The sequence below is a fragment of the Lithobates pipiens genome, unplaced genomic scaffold, assembly GCF_037356315.1.
Source record: "Lithobates pipiens isolate NorthernLeopardFrog02 unplaced genomic scaffold, aLitPip1_a1.2 Scaffold_8, whole genome shotgun sequence".
Classification (NCBI taxonomy): Eukaryota; Metazoa; Chordata; class Amphibia; order Anura; family Ranidae; genus Lithobates; species Lithobates pipiens.
In genome coordinates this window covers 85178535-85193244 of record NW_027507903.1, presented here as the reverse complement: position 1 = coordinate 85193244, position 14710 = coordinate 85178535, and the positions used below count along the sequence as shown (strand labels likewise).

Here is a 14710-nt window from a genome sequence, read left to right as displayed (position 1 = left end):
GCATGTAAAAATCAGACATGCTGGTTGTACCCAAGTTGATTGATGGATTGATTTGGGTGCAATCAGCCTGCCCATAGATATGGTTTGAATCTCGACCGGTTTAGTAGAAAATTCAAACCATCTATGGCTAACTTAACTCCTGGAAATTATGACAATACTCCCTTGCAGTGGGGCTGCACCCACACTGCAAGAGTTAACTGCTCATTTATTCTAAGGGAGAGCAAAAGCACTTGTACTTCCCTGATCCTCCATCCCCCCAGCAGACAGTACTCCCCTATGCTTCAACAGTACACTGCCCAGAGCATCATCACTTCCATTGCATGACTATGGAGCCTAAATTAGTCTTGATAACAGCAGGACCTTAGACCACTGGAGCATGGGGGAGAAGATGCTGTGGGGACTGGTCTAGCAGTTTTAAGGAGCAGAGGGTCAGGTAAGTAAATATTCTTTTAAATGCCCCCTGAGACTTAAACAAGCAGTTAAAGTGTTTGTAAGGCTGAAGGTTTTTTACTTTTATGCATTTTGCTCCCCCCCCCCTCCACAGCACCCCTAATACTCACCTAAGCTCTCTCCTGATCCAACAATGTGCACAAGAGCCTCAGCTGCCTGACTCCCTCTCCTCATTGGCTGAGAAAGCAGGGAGTTAGCATGCAGCTGTTCCCCCCATACCAAGTGACTTGCTACTGGGGGCACTGGTCAAGGAGGAGGAGCCAGGAGTGCCTGCAGGAGACCCAAGAAGAAGAGGATTGGGACTGTTCTGTGCAAAACCACTCCACAGAGCAGGTAAGTATGACCTGTTTGTTATTTATTTTTATTTTTTTAAGCTGAACCTTTAATACTACTTTTAACTCTTGATGTGCGGGTCCCGGGAACATTTTCAAGTTTCTTAGAGTTGGGCTTTAACTCCTATAGTACACCAGACTCATTACATTGATGCACATGGTCTAATAATAATCTAAAGACTATTTATTTAGCATCTTTTTTTTTCTTATTCATAAATATATAATATATATACTGTACCTGTTATAAAACAAAAAAAAGAAGAGGAGCAGAAGCACAGTGACACAGTGGTTGGCATTGCAGCACTAATGTCATTGGTTTGAATCTCAAATGTGACATTACCTGCATGGAGTTTACATTTTCTCCCAGTTATGGTACTCTGGTTTCCTCTTACACTCCAAGGACACGTTGAACAGGAAATTGGTCCTTAAATGTGAGGTAGGGACAGGGGCTTATCTGCCACAAGGCAAACAAGGCAGCTACATCATGGTCTACCAGTTCTTCGGAGGGCGTCAATTGATGCCTGTTAGTGCTGCCAATCAGTGCCCATCAGGGCTGCTGATCAGTGCTGCCAATCAGTGTCTCCTTATCAGTGTGCATCAGTGACACGTAGTGCCCTTCAGAGCCGCCCATCAGTTCTGCCTATCAGTGCAGCTTCATCAGTGCCTCCTTATCAGTGCCCATCAGTGCTGCCACATGCTCTGCCCTTCTGACCCTGTCCTATGCCCCACTGACCCCACCCTCTGCTCCACTGACCACATATGTGGCACTTGTACAAATCATGTCTCAGGGTCTGATGAGGAAGCCACAGTTGTTCAATGTGTGCCCGGTTTTAGCCTTGCCTAGGGCAGCACAAAACCAAAATACACCACTGGGTAGGGATATTAGATTGTAAGCTTATTGAGGGCAGGGGCGTATGTAAATGAACAATAAATGTAAAGCTATATTTAAATTATCGATGTAATATAAATAACTATAATAGGTAATAAAGCAGATTTTAAAAGGACCATCCACCCATACAGTCACACTTCCTACTGTATAGACTTTACTGACTACCTGCAAATCCATCCCACAAACTGTACAGCTGTAAAAAGCAAGCAAGTCTGGAAAAGTTTGCTAAGCAGAGCACAGAGTAATCAGCAAGGATTAGGAACACAAATGGAATCACTTGTTCACAGTCATGCATTGCAGAGCATCCAGAGGTCCTGTTTTACAGATTGTATCTAATTAGGTTCTGAGCTGCTAGTATGTAATGGGCAGTGAGTGTGTGACACTCTCTGATTGTCTAAACCCTTTTGGTTGTTTTCCGATGAGCTGAACACAACACAGAGGTGCTAATTCGTTTTTAATTAGTGCCAAGTAATCCCCTGCCAGGTCTCTCCAAACGTGGATGGAGCTGTGTGCAAGCCAAGGAGGGCTTCATCACACTACTGAGTGGAGGTGTTAGGAGAGCCCCAATCACATTCTTCAGCACTGAACGTGTTAAAAGGAAGGGAAGTCCCATTGACTGGCGATGGGACTGAATAGGCTTGTGCTGAGTGGTTTATGTAAATAGACGTTTGTAATTATATCATCATAGGATGAACCAGCCCCCCCTGCTTCTCCCATGATGTCCAATAAGAAGAGACCCAGCTTGACACCTGCCTATATACAGAGGAAGAGAGCTAATATCCAGAACACTCATCTCTTCCCCTACTACAAACAAATATTAGGTCAGCTGAAAAGATCCAGAGAGGGAGAAGGCTATAGTCTATCCACATCCCAGCTATGACTTCTAGTAAAATAGAGATGCCTGGAGAAGTGAAGACAGACCCTGCTGCCCTGATGGCCTCTTTGCATCTGCTGCCCTCACCCACCCCAAACCTGGAGGTCAAGCATACCAAGGTAAGAGGAGTCACCAGGCTGGATGTGCTGCCTGCACCCAGCACAGGGTAGATCAGTCCTAATGGAAGTTATCAGGCTGCGCTGGAAGTCAGTAATCTGATCCACATTCCCTATAGCCCAGCGCAGGAATTCACAGATTCCTCCAGCTCTGCTGTCCTGCAATTGTCGGACTTTGTGCCCATTCAGGGACCTTGGCAAGGACAGGGACTTGGAATCCTATGCTAGAGGTAGAACAGATTCTAGGCAGCAAAGTAACTTCGTTCAATATATTACTAAACACATCTTATGTTTATCGGATGTTTATATATTTATGCTTTAACATTAGCTACTTTGTATTGTGCAGAATAACATTGTATTATATTATGTATCACCTACTATTATCTCATAGACATAGAGGATACAATAGGGAACACTAAAAAGTCTCTCAACATTGTCAATTAATTCAGTTATAACTTAATTATAACTCATTACTATCCAATGAAGGGCACAATAGGGGACGCTAAAAAGTCTCTCATTATTATAAATTAATTCACGAATAACTCAATAATAATTCATTACTATCCAATGAAGGATACAATAGGGGATACTAAAAGGGCTCTCGTTATTATTAATTCACTCGATTATAACGCAATCATTATTTCATAAAGGGTACAATAGGGGGCATTAAACATACTTTCACCATTATTATATTATTAATTAACTCGATAATAAAAACTCAAAGATAAGTCATTATTATCTCAGGAAGCATACAAGGGGGACACTAAAACACGTCCACTATTATTAATTAACGAAATAATAACAAAAATAACGTATTAGGATAGGAGACACTAAAATGGATAACTCGACAATAACTCAGTAATAACTTAATTCATGAAAGTTATAATAGGGGACACTAAAAACATGTGTATAGTCTAGTATCTGAAGGCATTAATCGATTATTTTCCTTTCCTAGTAAGGATCAATAGTTTTAGTAAGTTGCTGTAACTATTGATTTGAGTTATATGTTAATACGTAACAGTCTGCCTTTACAAGGACTGATTTCGTTTTTCGACCAGACTAGCTACATAACTATAAAACTTTTCACTAAGTGCATAAGGTGAAATTGTGTTCACTGTTAACACACAATCATGTGCAAGAAAAAATTATCTTTTTTTTTTTTCTGTGCACATGATTGTTAAAAATACTTAAAATGCTTCTGTTGACGTGTAACAGTATGCTTTTTAGGGGTTGATTTATTAAAGAATATAGACTTTTCACTAAGTACATAAGGTGAAGCTGCTTCCACTGTTAACACCCAATCATGTGCAAGAAAATCTTTTTTTTTTTTCTCTCTCTGCACATGAATGGATATTTCAAGTGAACAGACTTTAATAAACCTGCACAATATCAGCAGATAGACATAGTATTAGTGGGGGTGGTAGCCAAAGACGAATGTAGAAAGTGTGGGGTAAGGTATACCCTTTATTGACTAATGTATAAAGCCCGACAAAGGGATCTGAGTTCTCCCGAAAGCTGGCATCTTTTATAACTCAACTCCAATAAAGAACATCACTAAACTCCAAACTTTCAGCAGATAGAAATGTATGCAAACTTGAGAGCTGAAGCTATTTAAGTGGTGACACTTAATATTTCCTCCACTGAGAATTGATCCAACCTCTGCCTTCTTTACAACCCTATAATTTAAACGTTATGTATAAAGGAAATAGATCTACTTACATCAATATATATATATATATATATATATATATATATATATATATATATATATATATATATATATATGTAGATAGATAGATAGATATATCTCTATGTTTATTATATATAAATAAACCTATGTTTTTTGAATGCTGCATGCAATAGTGTATATGTGCGATCTATATCTAGTGAGCGATCCTACTATATCTTCTGCATGCAATCAACCTGCATTAGGTTTTCAAACCTGTCAAAAATGTTTGCTTTTTTTTTATTTATTTTTTTAGATGATTTCATTTTTTTTAGGCATGAGTAAATCACATATGTGTTAGACCCAGTTCTTTCTTTTTTTTTTTTTTTTTTATAAAATCACCATCACTTATATAAATAGTGCAATCTTTGCTATGTACTAATACACCATTGTATTTTCCTCTCTTCCCTTCATTCCTCCTATGTTTTCAACCACATATAAGTAAAATTGAGGAAGGTCTAACTCAGCATTCTGTACTGTTTTGATACCATATTTGACCTGTGCATCAATAAAAAGGTGGTATCTATTAAAGCTAAAGATTACACATCTAACCTGTTGCCAGATTTTTATTAGGCAGCCTAGAAGGTCCTGAGAAAGTGACCTGATTTAATCCATATCTGTATGTAGACAGCAGTGGATGTTTAAACAAAAATACCAAGTTTCAATGACCATGTAACTATAGCTCTGCCAAAGCAGGACATCATGGACTGCAAGTTCATTCATTTATTTATTAAACCTATCTTGGAAATTAGCTTTTAAGATATAATTATGCAGGTAAAGTAATACTTGCTATGTCTCTGTTGCAAAAGATGTACAGTTTAAGGTTTGTATGGACTGTATTGCATAATAGGAGAATCTTCATATTATTTACTAAGAAGTGACATGTAATTATTATTTATATATATATATATATATATATATATATATATATATATATATATATATATATATATATATATATATATATATATATATATATATATATATAAAATATAATATAATATAATATATAAATATTATCAATTAATGAGTTGCAATGCACAATCATCTTATAATAAATGCAATAACTAGGAGCAGCTAGATGACACACTTTCATCAGTTTAACATATATTAATTAAAATAAATAGATTTGTTTCCAGGGGTTATTGAAAAGGTTCACACACTCGCTATTAAAAATGTTTTCTAAACCCTCTCTCTTAATAAATTATTCTGATGTAAAATTAGCTTTCAGTCATACATTCTAATATTAAAACCCATGTTATTTAGAAATATATTCCCAAAACCTCCAAAAGCATATTGCAAATGACTGTAGGTAAACCTCTAAAGAGGAAAGAAAGGTATAATATAATAAATATATGGCAAATATTACATGTGGCAATTGTGGTCCTACCATAAAGTGATAGCGCTAAATCTATTGCGTAGGGCCACTCTCTATAACAGATTTTGAAGCATATCATTAAAAAAAAAAAAAAACTAGCATAGTGTGGAGTTCCTACAAAAAATATATTTTTACAGACCTACATTTTATCTGTTACTGTATTAGGGAGGCTATTTTTTTTTTAACTCTGTTATATATTACATTAATGAGAAAAACTTAATTATATTCTCAGTGTCTACAATTTATGAGTTTACTACAGGCATACCCCACTTTTAAGTACACAATGGGGTTTATTTACTAAAGCTGGAAAGTACAAAATCAGGCTCACTTCTACATAGAAACCAATGAGCTTCCAGGTTTTATTACCAAAGCTTAATTGAACAAGCGGGGATTAGAAGCTCATTGGTTTCTATGCAGAAGTGAGCCTGATTTTGCACTTTCCAGCTTTAGTAAATAAACCCCATTGTGTACTTAAAAGTGGGGTATGCCTGTATACAGGATTTATATAGTGCCAACAGTTTCCACAGAACTTTAGTGTCTACATATACTTTTACACTTTGTGCAGTAATTTACAAAGGAAAGGGAGACAGTACTGTTACAACACTATTCAATACAGGAAGACTCAGAGGGCCTTGTCCGTGAGAGCTTACACTCTAAAATGTAAAATATTTATTCTCATTTAAATAGTGTGGCAGTTGACAAACTGATATATAAAAAGGTATCTGCAATAGTGTCACTGTCGATGATGGTGTACAAAGAATTACACTAAAATAATGCTATTACATTCTAATCACAAAAATTTGTACAAACCACTATGGGAATTGATCGTAAAGCTCAACATACAAAAATAGGGTAATACAAATATGACCTACAATAACCATTAATTTGTTACTTGGGTCATCCATACCTGCAGGTTGACTGTCAATATCAACAATTTAAATGCCTTTTCTTTATGGTGGGAAGTGTGTGATGTGTGGATGAGCAGATCACCTTTGGCTCAAGACCAGGTGTAAATTTTCAAATAGTTTTCTATTATCCTCTACTGTGTCTGTAAATATACATTGGTACTGTGACTTGTAACATATAGAAAATGTGTAGCACATACTCTGTGTATACATACAAGTATATGTATACACAGAGGCATGGGTTACCATTGTGACCACGGCCCACCCTCACCAAAACATGGGGGTTATTTACTAAAGGAAACTCCACTTTGCACTGTAAGTGCACTTGAAAGTAAAGTCGCTGTAGATCCGAGGTGAAAATGCAAGGAAAATAAAAAACAGTATTTTAGCTTGCACATGATTGGATGATAAAATCAGCAGAGCTTCCACTCATTTCAGATCTACCCCTTAGATTTAGAGCGACTGCACTTTCAAGTACACTTGCAGTGCAAAGTGGATTTACCTTTCGTAAATAACCCCCATGGTGTTGGTTTACTAAAGGAGTAGAATATAAAACAAAGCTTTGAACTATGAACTATGAATACCCAATCAAATGGAAGATAATTAAAAAAAATGATTGTACATGATTGAACAAGCTTGCATTGTGAACAAAGCTTACCCTTTTATTTTCAGTAAGCTAATCGAATATTCTCTTTGTAACTTCTCTGCTACTCTTCCAGCAAATCAACCACACTATCTGCATGGAGTCTGTAGGCTATATATGTGTTTTTTGATGTTTTCCCTCATATTCTTCAGTTTTACAAGTTAACTGGCTTCCACCAAAAGCAAAATAATGTTTGAATGTGTGCAAGGACTGCCCTTTGTTAAGGAAGTGGTAAACTTTCTATTATACTCTACAAAGTAATGAGAAATACTACTATCTGATAAAGGCAAAAAAAATGTACATGGCCTGTGAAAACAAGAATAAATTGTGTTCCGCTTCTATGCTTCATACACAGATAAGCAAAGACCCGCATAGCTTTGGGTGCCATTTGAAAAGTATATTGTGAAGGTTAAACCCAATGATATGGGGGATAAAGAATAATAATATTGTTCCCCATTGTGTACAAGACTGAAAAGATGGCACACAGCAAAATTCGGGTTATCCAATCTAAACAAAAGGCCATCATAGAAGAAATGTTCACACTACATGACTGTAGACTGGTACATGAAGAAGAAAATAAAATAGGAATGATTTGTAGATTAGTACACTCCAGTTTACCAGTCTTTAGGGACTGTAAAGGCTGTGAACCTCGAATAGCAGTGTGTGACTTTAGCTGGCCCTCTAGAGAATTTACTACTTGATTAATAGATGAAATTGGCGACATATATAGTACAAGATAACTGCATTAAATTAACCTTCACAAATGGATATTTATTGGTGTACTTTTAAAGAATGTTATGTGGCTGCATGGGGTAGCGTAATTAATACAGCCATTCATGCCTTTACATGCTGATAGCCATTTCTACCATCTGGGTGATTAATGCTACAATGGTGGTTTTACCTCTTCAGTAATTATGTGTCATTGTGTTTGCAACACTGGACATAATTCTGTCACATAAACAGCAGGGAGGCCAGGGTGCATTTAACAAAAGGATTTTTTTTTATCTCTTTTTATCTGCACGCTATCCTTGTGCAATGATATTGTATCTAAAGTGGCATACTTTAGCTATTATGTTTAAATGTGTTACTCTCCACTTTTTTATTGTTCATGGGATAAAACACACTGTGCAGTCCACGGGGTTCCGCAGAAATCCTTTCAGATACAGTAATGGCTGAGTATAGCTGAAATATCCATTAAGTTTAAAGTGTTAAAAAAAACCTTAACTATAACTATTCTTAAAAAAAAAATTCTCTCCCCCTCCCCTCCTCCTACCTATCACACCCAAACTTTATAGAACAGATCTGTGTACTTACCTATTTTCAATCCATTCTGGTCCAGTCATGTGATCCTGCATTTGTTTAAGAGAGAACTTGGCAATGACTGTGAATTTTGGGAGTGTGACATCACCCATGGGGGAGATTTACTAAAACTGGAGCACATTGGATATGGTGAATCTATGCATTAAGCTTAATTGTACAAGCTGTAGTTAGAAACTGATTGGTTACTCTGCACAGCTGCACCAGATGCTTTGTGCTCCAGTTTTAGTAAATCCCCTCTATAGACTCTCATTACCCAGCCATTGTTGGTGCTTCCTCCTCTCCCCTGCAGAGGCTGCTCACTAACACAGGGTTGCTGGAGCTGCCGGATTATGTGACTGGACAGTATACAAATGGGCAAGTACATACATTTTTTTTAAATAACATTTTTAACATTTTGAGGAATAGTTGTAGTCAGGGCTGCTCTTAGAAATCATGGGGCCTCTTCCAGCTTTTCTGATGGGACCCCCCAGACCAGCCCCCCCCCCAACATGCAGCAGAAAGGCAGCACTGACTTTATCCAAACAGCCCAAAAATGAAACAAAGTTGACCCGATGGGGCCCAGGAAAATGTAATTTAAGCCCTGGTAAGCATGTAGAAGCAGGGGTGTGATCTAGTAAAATCTATGTATTTGTTTAGGCAGAAATTAACAATAAAACGGCCCTGGGCCCCTCTATTTAACTGATGAAGCCTGGGCCCAGTGCAACAGGACCAGTTGTACTGCCTTATCAGCAGCCCTGGTTATAGTTAGGCTTTTTTCCACATTGGAATGTAAGGTAGATCTTATGGTATGCATTTTTCTTTCCTTTAACCATGCAATTAAGGAAAGAAAATTGCTTGATCCCTCCATCAACACTGACTGTGTTGATGGGAGAATCCCTGCTTCTGCGCCATTGTATTCTGACAGCCAGAGGTTTCCCAGCCAGCAGGGATCGAACAAAAAAAAAACAGCCAGACTGGTTGTACTGAAGTCAATTGATAGATCAACTTCAGTACAACCACCCTGCCCATAGGTGAATTGAAATGCATCCAGTTCCTGTTCAACTGGCCGAATTTCGATCCATCTATGGCCAGCTGAAGTAACCTCAAAATCTACTTTTCAGTATGTTTAGTATCATGGCTAATTGTACACTGTTTTCTTTAGCAAATAATTTTTTGTGAATCTGTTGCAAATTTTCATACCTGAAGATTCTGCCAGTAACAGCACTTCTGTTGCATGCTGACAACACTAACCAACTGCCTCACAATTGGCAGAAGCATTGTCAACTGGCTGTAAGAGCTTCTTCAGTTGACCGGTTAGGCTGCCCACCAGATAAGCAGCCCGACAGGCTAACAGATGGAGCTCCCACTGCAGGGTGCAAGGAAGTGGCTTAGCATTGTCAGCCTGCTGCAAAGAAGTGCTGTTACTGTCAGAATCTTCAGATAAGAAACTTTGCAGCAAATTCCTAAAAATGATCTGCGTAACAAAGCTGTATATGGTGAGGCATGGTGCCAAAGATGCTGCAAAATAGATTTGGGGTTTATTGCATAATTTGTGATTAGGTTTTCTTTACACAATTTTGCTAATGCATAGTCAAATAATATAGGTGTCTTAAAGTGTTACTAAACCCACACCAGTAAAACCAGTCTTTATATGCAGTAAAGCATGCTTGTTATACTAACTGTAGAACCTAAGAGGTTAATCCTCTGCATTGTGTAAAAAGGCTGTTTGATTCTGTCTTCACTGATCCTCCCCTCCTTCCATTGACTCCTAATAATTTCCTGATTACACAGAGTCTATGGAGTCAGGCTGCACATGCTCAGTTTTGTGTGTTTTGCTAGAGAGGTATTTTTTTTTATCTTGGGAGGGTGCATGTGATCAGCACAGGGCCAATCAGTACTGTCCAAGCAAAGAGAGTCAGGGGTCTTGCAGTCTCACAGGTCAGTCATAAAACTCAACCTACAAGCTTTAACCAGTGATTGGCTGGACACAAGACTGCTCTAACTGATGAGAAAAGGTAATTAGCAGCTTATATTTTCTAAAAAAAAATGCATTTCCATGTTCTGTGTCCTGTGGGAGACCAGATATAGTGAATGCAGGATCCTGGGTTTAGTAACACTTTAAGGGTGAATGATGGGAAAACCTGCCTCATGCAGTGCTGCCAGCACTCATTAAGCATTACCAAAACTTTTTCTACAGCCCTTTACAGGGAAAATTGAACCCCTGACCAGGGCTTGCCCCCAAAGAAGCTTACTAGCTAGTGTGCCTATGTAATATTACAGCATGCTACAGTGATATGCACACAGCAATGACATTGTTTCATGGAAGCCAGCTAACTGGTATATTTTGCCAAGCAACCATGGAAAGGATGTGAAAACCACATGCAGATGGTGTCCTTAATGACAAACCCAGGAGGCAAGAGTATCAAGGCAACTGCTAGCCATATAGCTACCTTGCTACTTATTTTAGAAAGTTGATAATGAAAAATGATTAACAAATCCAAGACACCATAGAATATGATAGCACTGTATATTAGCATGGTTCTGTGATAGTAAATAAGAAGTTTAAATTGATTCATGTATCTGATGAGAACTGTGATAAAGATGATGTGTGAGTTTTAAAAACTCTCAATGAAAGTATATCCACACTATCAAATAAGCAAAGGCTGTTCTTTTTTTGCTCAAATAATCCTGGTAGCAAGCCAGAATTTAGGAATGTTTTCAATTAAATTGCTTGTTTGTGCAGCTTAGCCTAATGTAAATTAATCTGTCCTTAATTTAGATACTTTCACCAGAAACAACAAACTTAAAAAACTGTATAGCAAATACAAAATGTGCTGATGGTATATTGTACCCTTTGGTCTTTTTGCTATGCGATCTAATGACCTTTAGCAGTGACATCCTGCAAGATGTGTATGTTGCGGAAAGACTTCTAATGATGAGGCTTTCTGCATAATACTACTCTTCTTTAGGCAAAAGCATTTTGATATACAAATATGCAATATGTTAGGTTATATAGCAATGTGGTATATAGATAAAAATATAAACAGTAAAATACTCTTAAATCAGATATAAACCCAATCATAAACTTCTCATATAATCTTGTTGCATGTTTATGTAATCTTTTAATGTACAGCGTTCATTAAATATTTGGTATTCCTGCTTTAAAAGCCTTTAATAAACTCTGCCTATTACAGGGTGACAACCTTCTTTCACTTTCTCCCATTTATTTTTATTTTATTTATTTCAGTTACTTATATAGCACCATCAATTTATGCAGCGCTTTACATATACATTGAACATTCACATCAGTCCCTACCCCTCAAGGAGCTTACAATCTAAGATCCCTAACCTGCATTCATACATACTAGGGACAATTTAGACAGGATCCAATTATCCTACTGGCATGTCTTTGGAGTGTGGGAGGAAACTGGAGTGCCCGGAGGAAACCCACACAGGCACAGGGAGAACATGCAAACTCCAGGCAGGTAGTGTCGTGGTTGGGATTCGAACCAGCAACACTCCTTACTGCTAGGTGTAAGTGCTACCCACTACACCACTGTGCTGCCCTTATTTATGCTCCTGTGTTGTCATCCTGTCACACTATAGGGAAAATACCACTGAAAACTTTGGGCTTGATGTAAACAAATAGGTTATTCAATTTGGAAGGGAATTTTCACTTTGCTATTTTTTTCCCTTTCCCTTGTGAAAGAGATGAAGCTCTGCTGATTTCCATCTTCCAATTATGTGCAAGCAAAAATAATTTTCTACCATAATTACTGAACAACGTGAAAATTCACATAATGAATTCACATATAAAGTGAACAGCCTATTTACTTTTAGTAAACCAACACCTAAAATTGGCTATGCCAATGCTGCTTTCTCTCCCTATCTTAATGCATGTTTATCAACGAGTGAATAAAGCCACCCATATATACGAGATGACAGTTATCTGATCAGTTATACAATGGGAGGGTTCTAGGAAGATCCACTGGACAGGCTAGAAACTCAATTTAAATTGTACCCACTTTGACATTAGCATTGTGTACAGTGTGTGGCCTCACTCCTCCAGCCCCTCTTCTTAAGATCGTTGTGTATGCTTGGCAAAATATTTAGGGCTGTGTAGCACTCTGCAAAGTGTTTGTCTTTTGGACAGTTGGATTATTACATTTTCTGGTCTTATTTATTGTTATCGGTATTGGTGTCGCTATTTATTGTTAATGGTAACAAAAGACTGGCCTGTTTCAGTCTAAGAAACTGTGATGGTCATTCAATCCCTCCTGCTGCATTTTTCACAACAGAAAAGAAATCTAAAGGGGATGGGAGGAATCCCTTAGCCATAGCAGGTCTGCAATTCTTGGAACTCATTAGCAGAGGTCTCACAAAATGAGTCACTATAAGATATAAAAAAATGTCAGGTGCTTACACTCTCCATTATCTACCAAAACTATCAGTATCATTTTTGGGTGGATCGACCCTGTAAACCCCCTACTGTTTATAGGGTAAAAAAAATGCATCACTCCAACTTTCCAAGCACTCGCTCTCGTAGTCTGGAATCAAGTGGTTGCTTAGAGTCTATCACTTCTCCACACCTAGCTCAGTACAATCTAACGGTAAAGCAACACACTGGAGATGTCTTCACAGGCAAAATTTGTCGAAATCAGCAAAAAAGTTTCAGCACATGGTCCCACCTCCATGTCCACACCTCTTATATGTTCACCCAATGGACTTCATCATAGAGGATTAAGCCCATTGAGTAAAGCTGTTAAATAAGTTTTGGTTGTGAAGATATCATCAGTTTGCCTCTCGTCCTTTGGATTATACTGACCTCTGAACCACCTAGCATTTTTATTCCAATTGAGAAGCTTTGGTATCATAATCTGAGACTCCACTGAGTTATTGGCCTTTATAACAAGTAAGGAATATGGTCAGCATGGATGATGTCTCTTCCTGGTTCTAGAAGCTGGCCCCTGTGCGCATGCACAGTGTGGCAAAAGTGGCCCCAAAGCTCCTTGGGATGCATGATCTGTATAGCCCAAGGCAATAATTATGGAAGCCCTAGCCAGCAATACAAAAAAAGAGTTAAAAAAATAAAAATCAGCCTGTGATTGTGTGAAAGAGGTTCTTGGGTGAACAACAATTTGTAAAGTAGAAAAACTGAGCGAAGATCTGCTTTAAGCTCCATTATTATTTAGACTAAAAAATAAAAAATAAATGTCCATCAAGTTCAGCCTCTCCTATGCTCTAGAGGTTTTGGTCCAGAGCAACTCCTGAGCAGTTTGATTAAACAATCCATCTGATTTTAACTTATACTAAAACATTTGTGTACTATGCTGTTTTTCAACGGTTGCCCCCTGTGGCTTGGAAAACAAACAGTACTGACCTCCTGGCATGTACAAACTGCACCAAATGTCTTCCCAACTTCACTTGGACAACCAAGTTTGTCCTTTGTTACAATGTTACAATAAGCAGGAGGTTTTTTTCTTGGAGAAAGTCATCAAAATGTCTGTGTACATTGATCATTTGTAAAACTTAAAGATAAAGGCAGCCCTTTTTTTTATCTGTAAAACATCTATAAAGAAACATTTCCTGTTCAGATTTATACACAGGTGCCCATTATCTTAGCTATGGACATACTTTTATATGCCCAATAAAGCTGTTTATAAAACAAAATTTTGCTTAGGGGGGAACAGATGTGATTCTGTATTTGCATAGAACAATGTATGGTTCTACTTGTTTTATTTCAAACCTATTAAAAAATATGAAAAAAAGATAATCATCTTGATAGTTAAAGGTCCCTGTTACCATTCCTGGTTTGAAATCCTCCCTACTTTAGCTATTAGAATGAAGCCAGATTTTCTGTCATAGAAAATAAATGGAGATTCCATTGAGAAGAGTTTGATAGCATTATAATGGCATTAGTCATAGGGTCTTTGGATGGGAGATATTCTAGCTATATAAAACATGTAGGTAATCTAAAGCCTAAACTTTTTTATTTTTTATTGTTTAGTTCTTCATTTTGAGTGGGGGAGGATTTTTATTTCTGTCTATGTCCTTCCTAGGAAATTCTCCTTTTTTTTTTCTTGGTGACCATTGTCACT

General features: G+C 37.6%; 1 protein-coding gene across 1 annotated transcript in view; it reads left to right on the top strand.

Moving 5' to 3' along the window:
- Window positions 1-2374: 2374 nt before the first annotated feature.
- The window catches only part of ALDH1A2 (aldehyde dehydrogenase 1 family member A2), a 64366-nt gene continuing 52030 nt past the window's right edge, over window positions 2375-14710 (top strand). Inside the window, exon 1 of the mRNA XM_077472258.1 lies at window positions 2375-2664. Coding sequence (XP_077328384.1) covers window positions 2548-2664 — 117 coding nt within the window. The 5' untranslated portion in view covers window positions 2375-2547. The remainder of the gene's footprint in view (window positions 2665-14710) is intronic.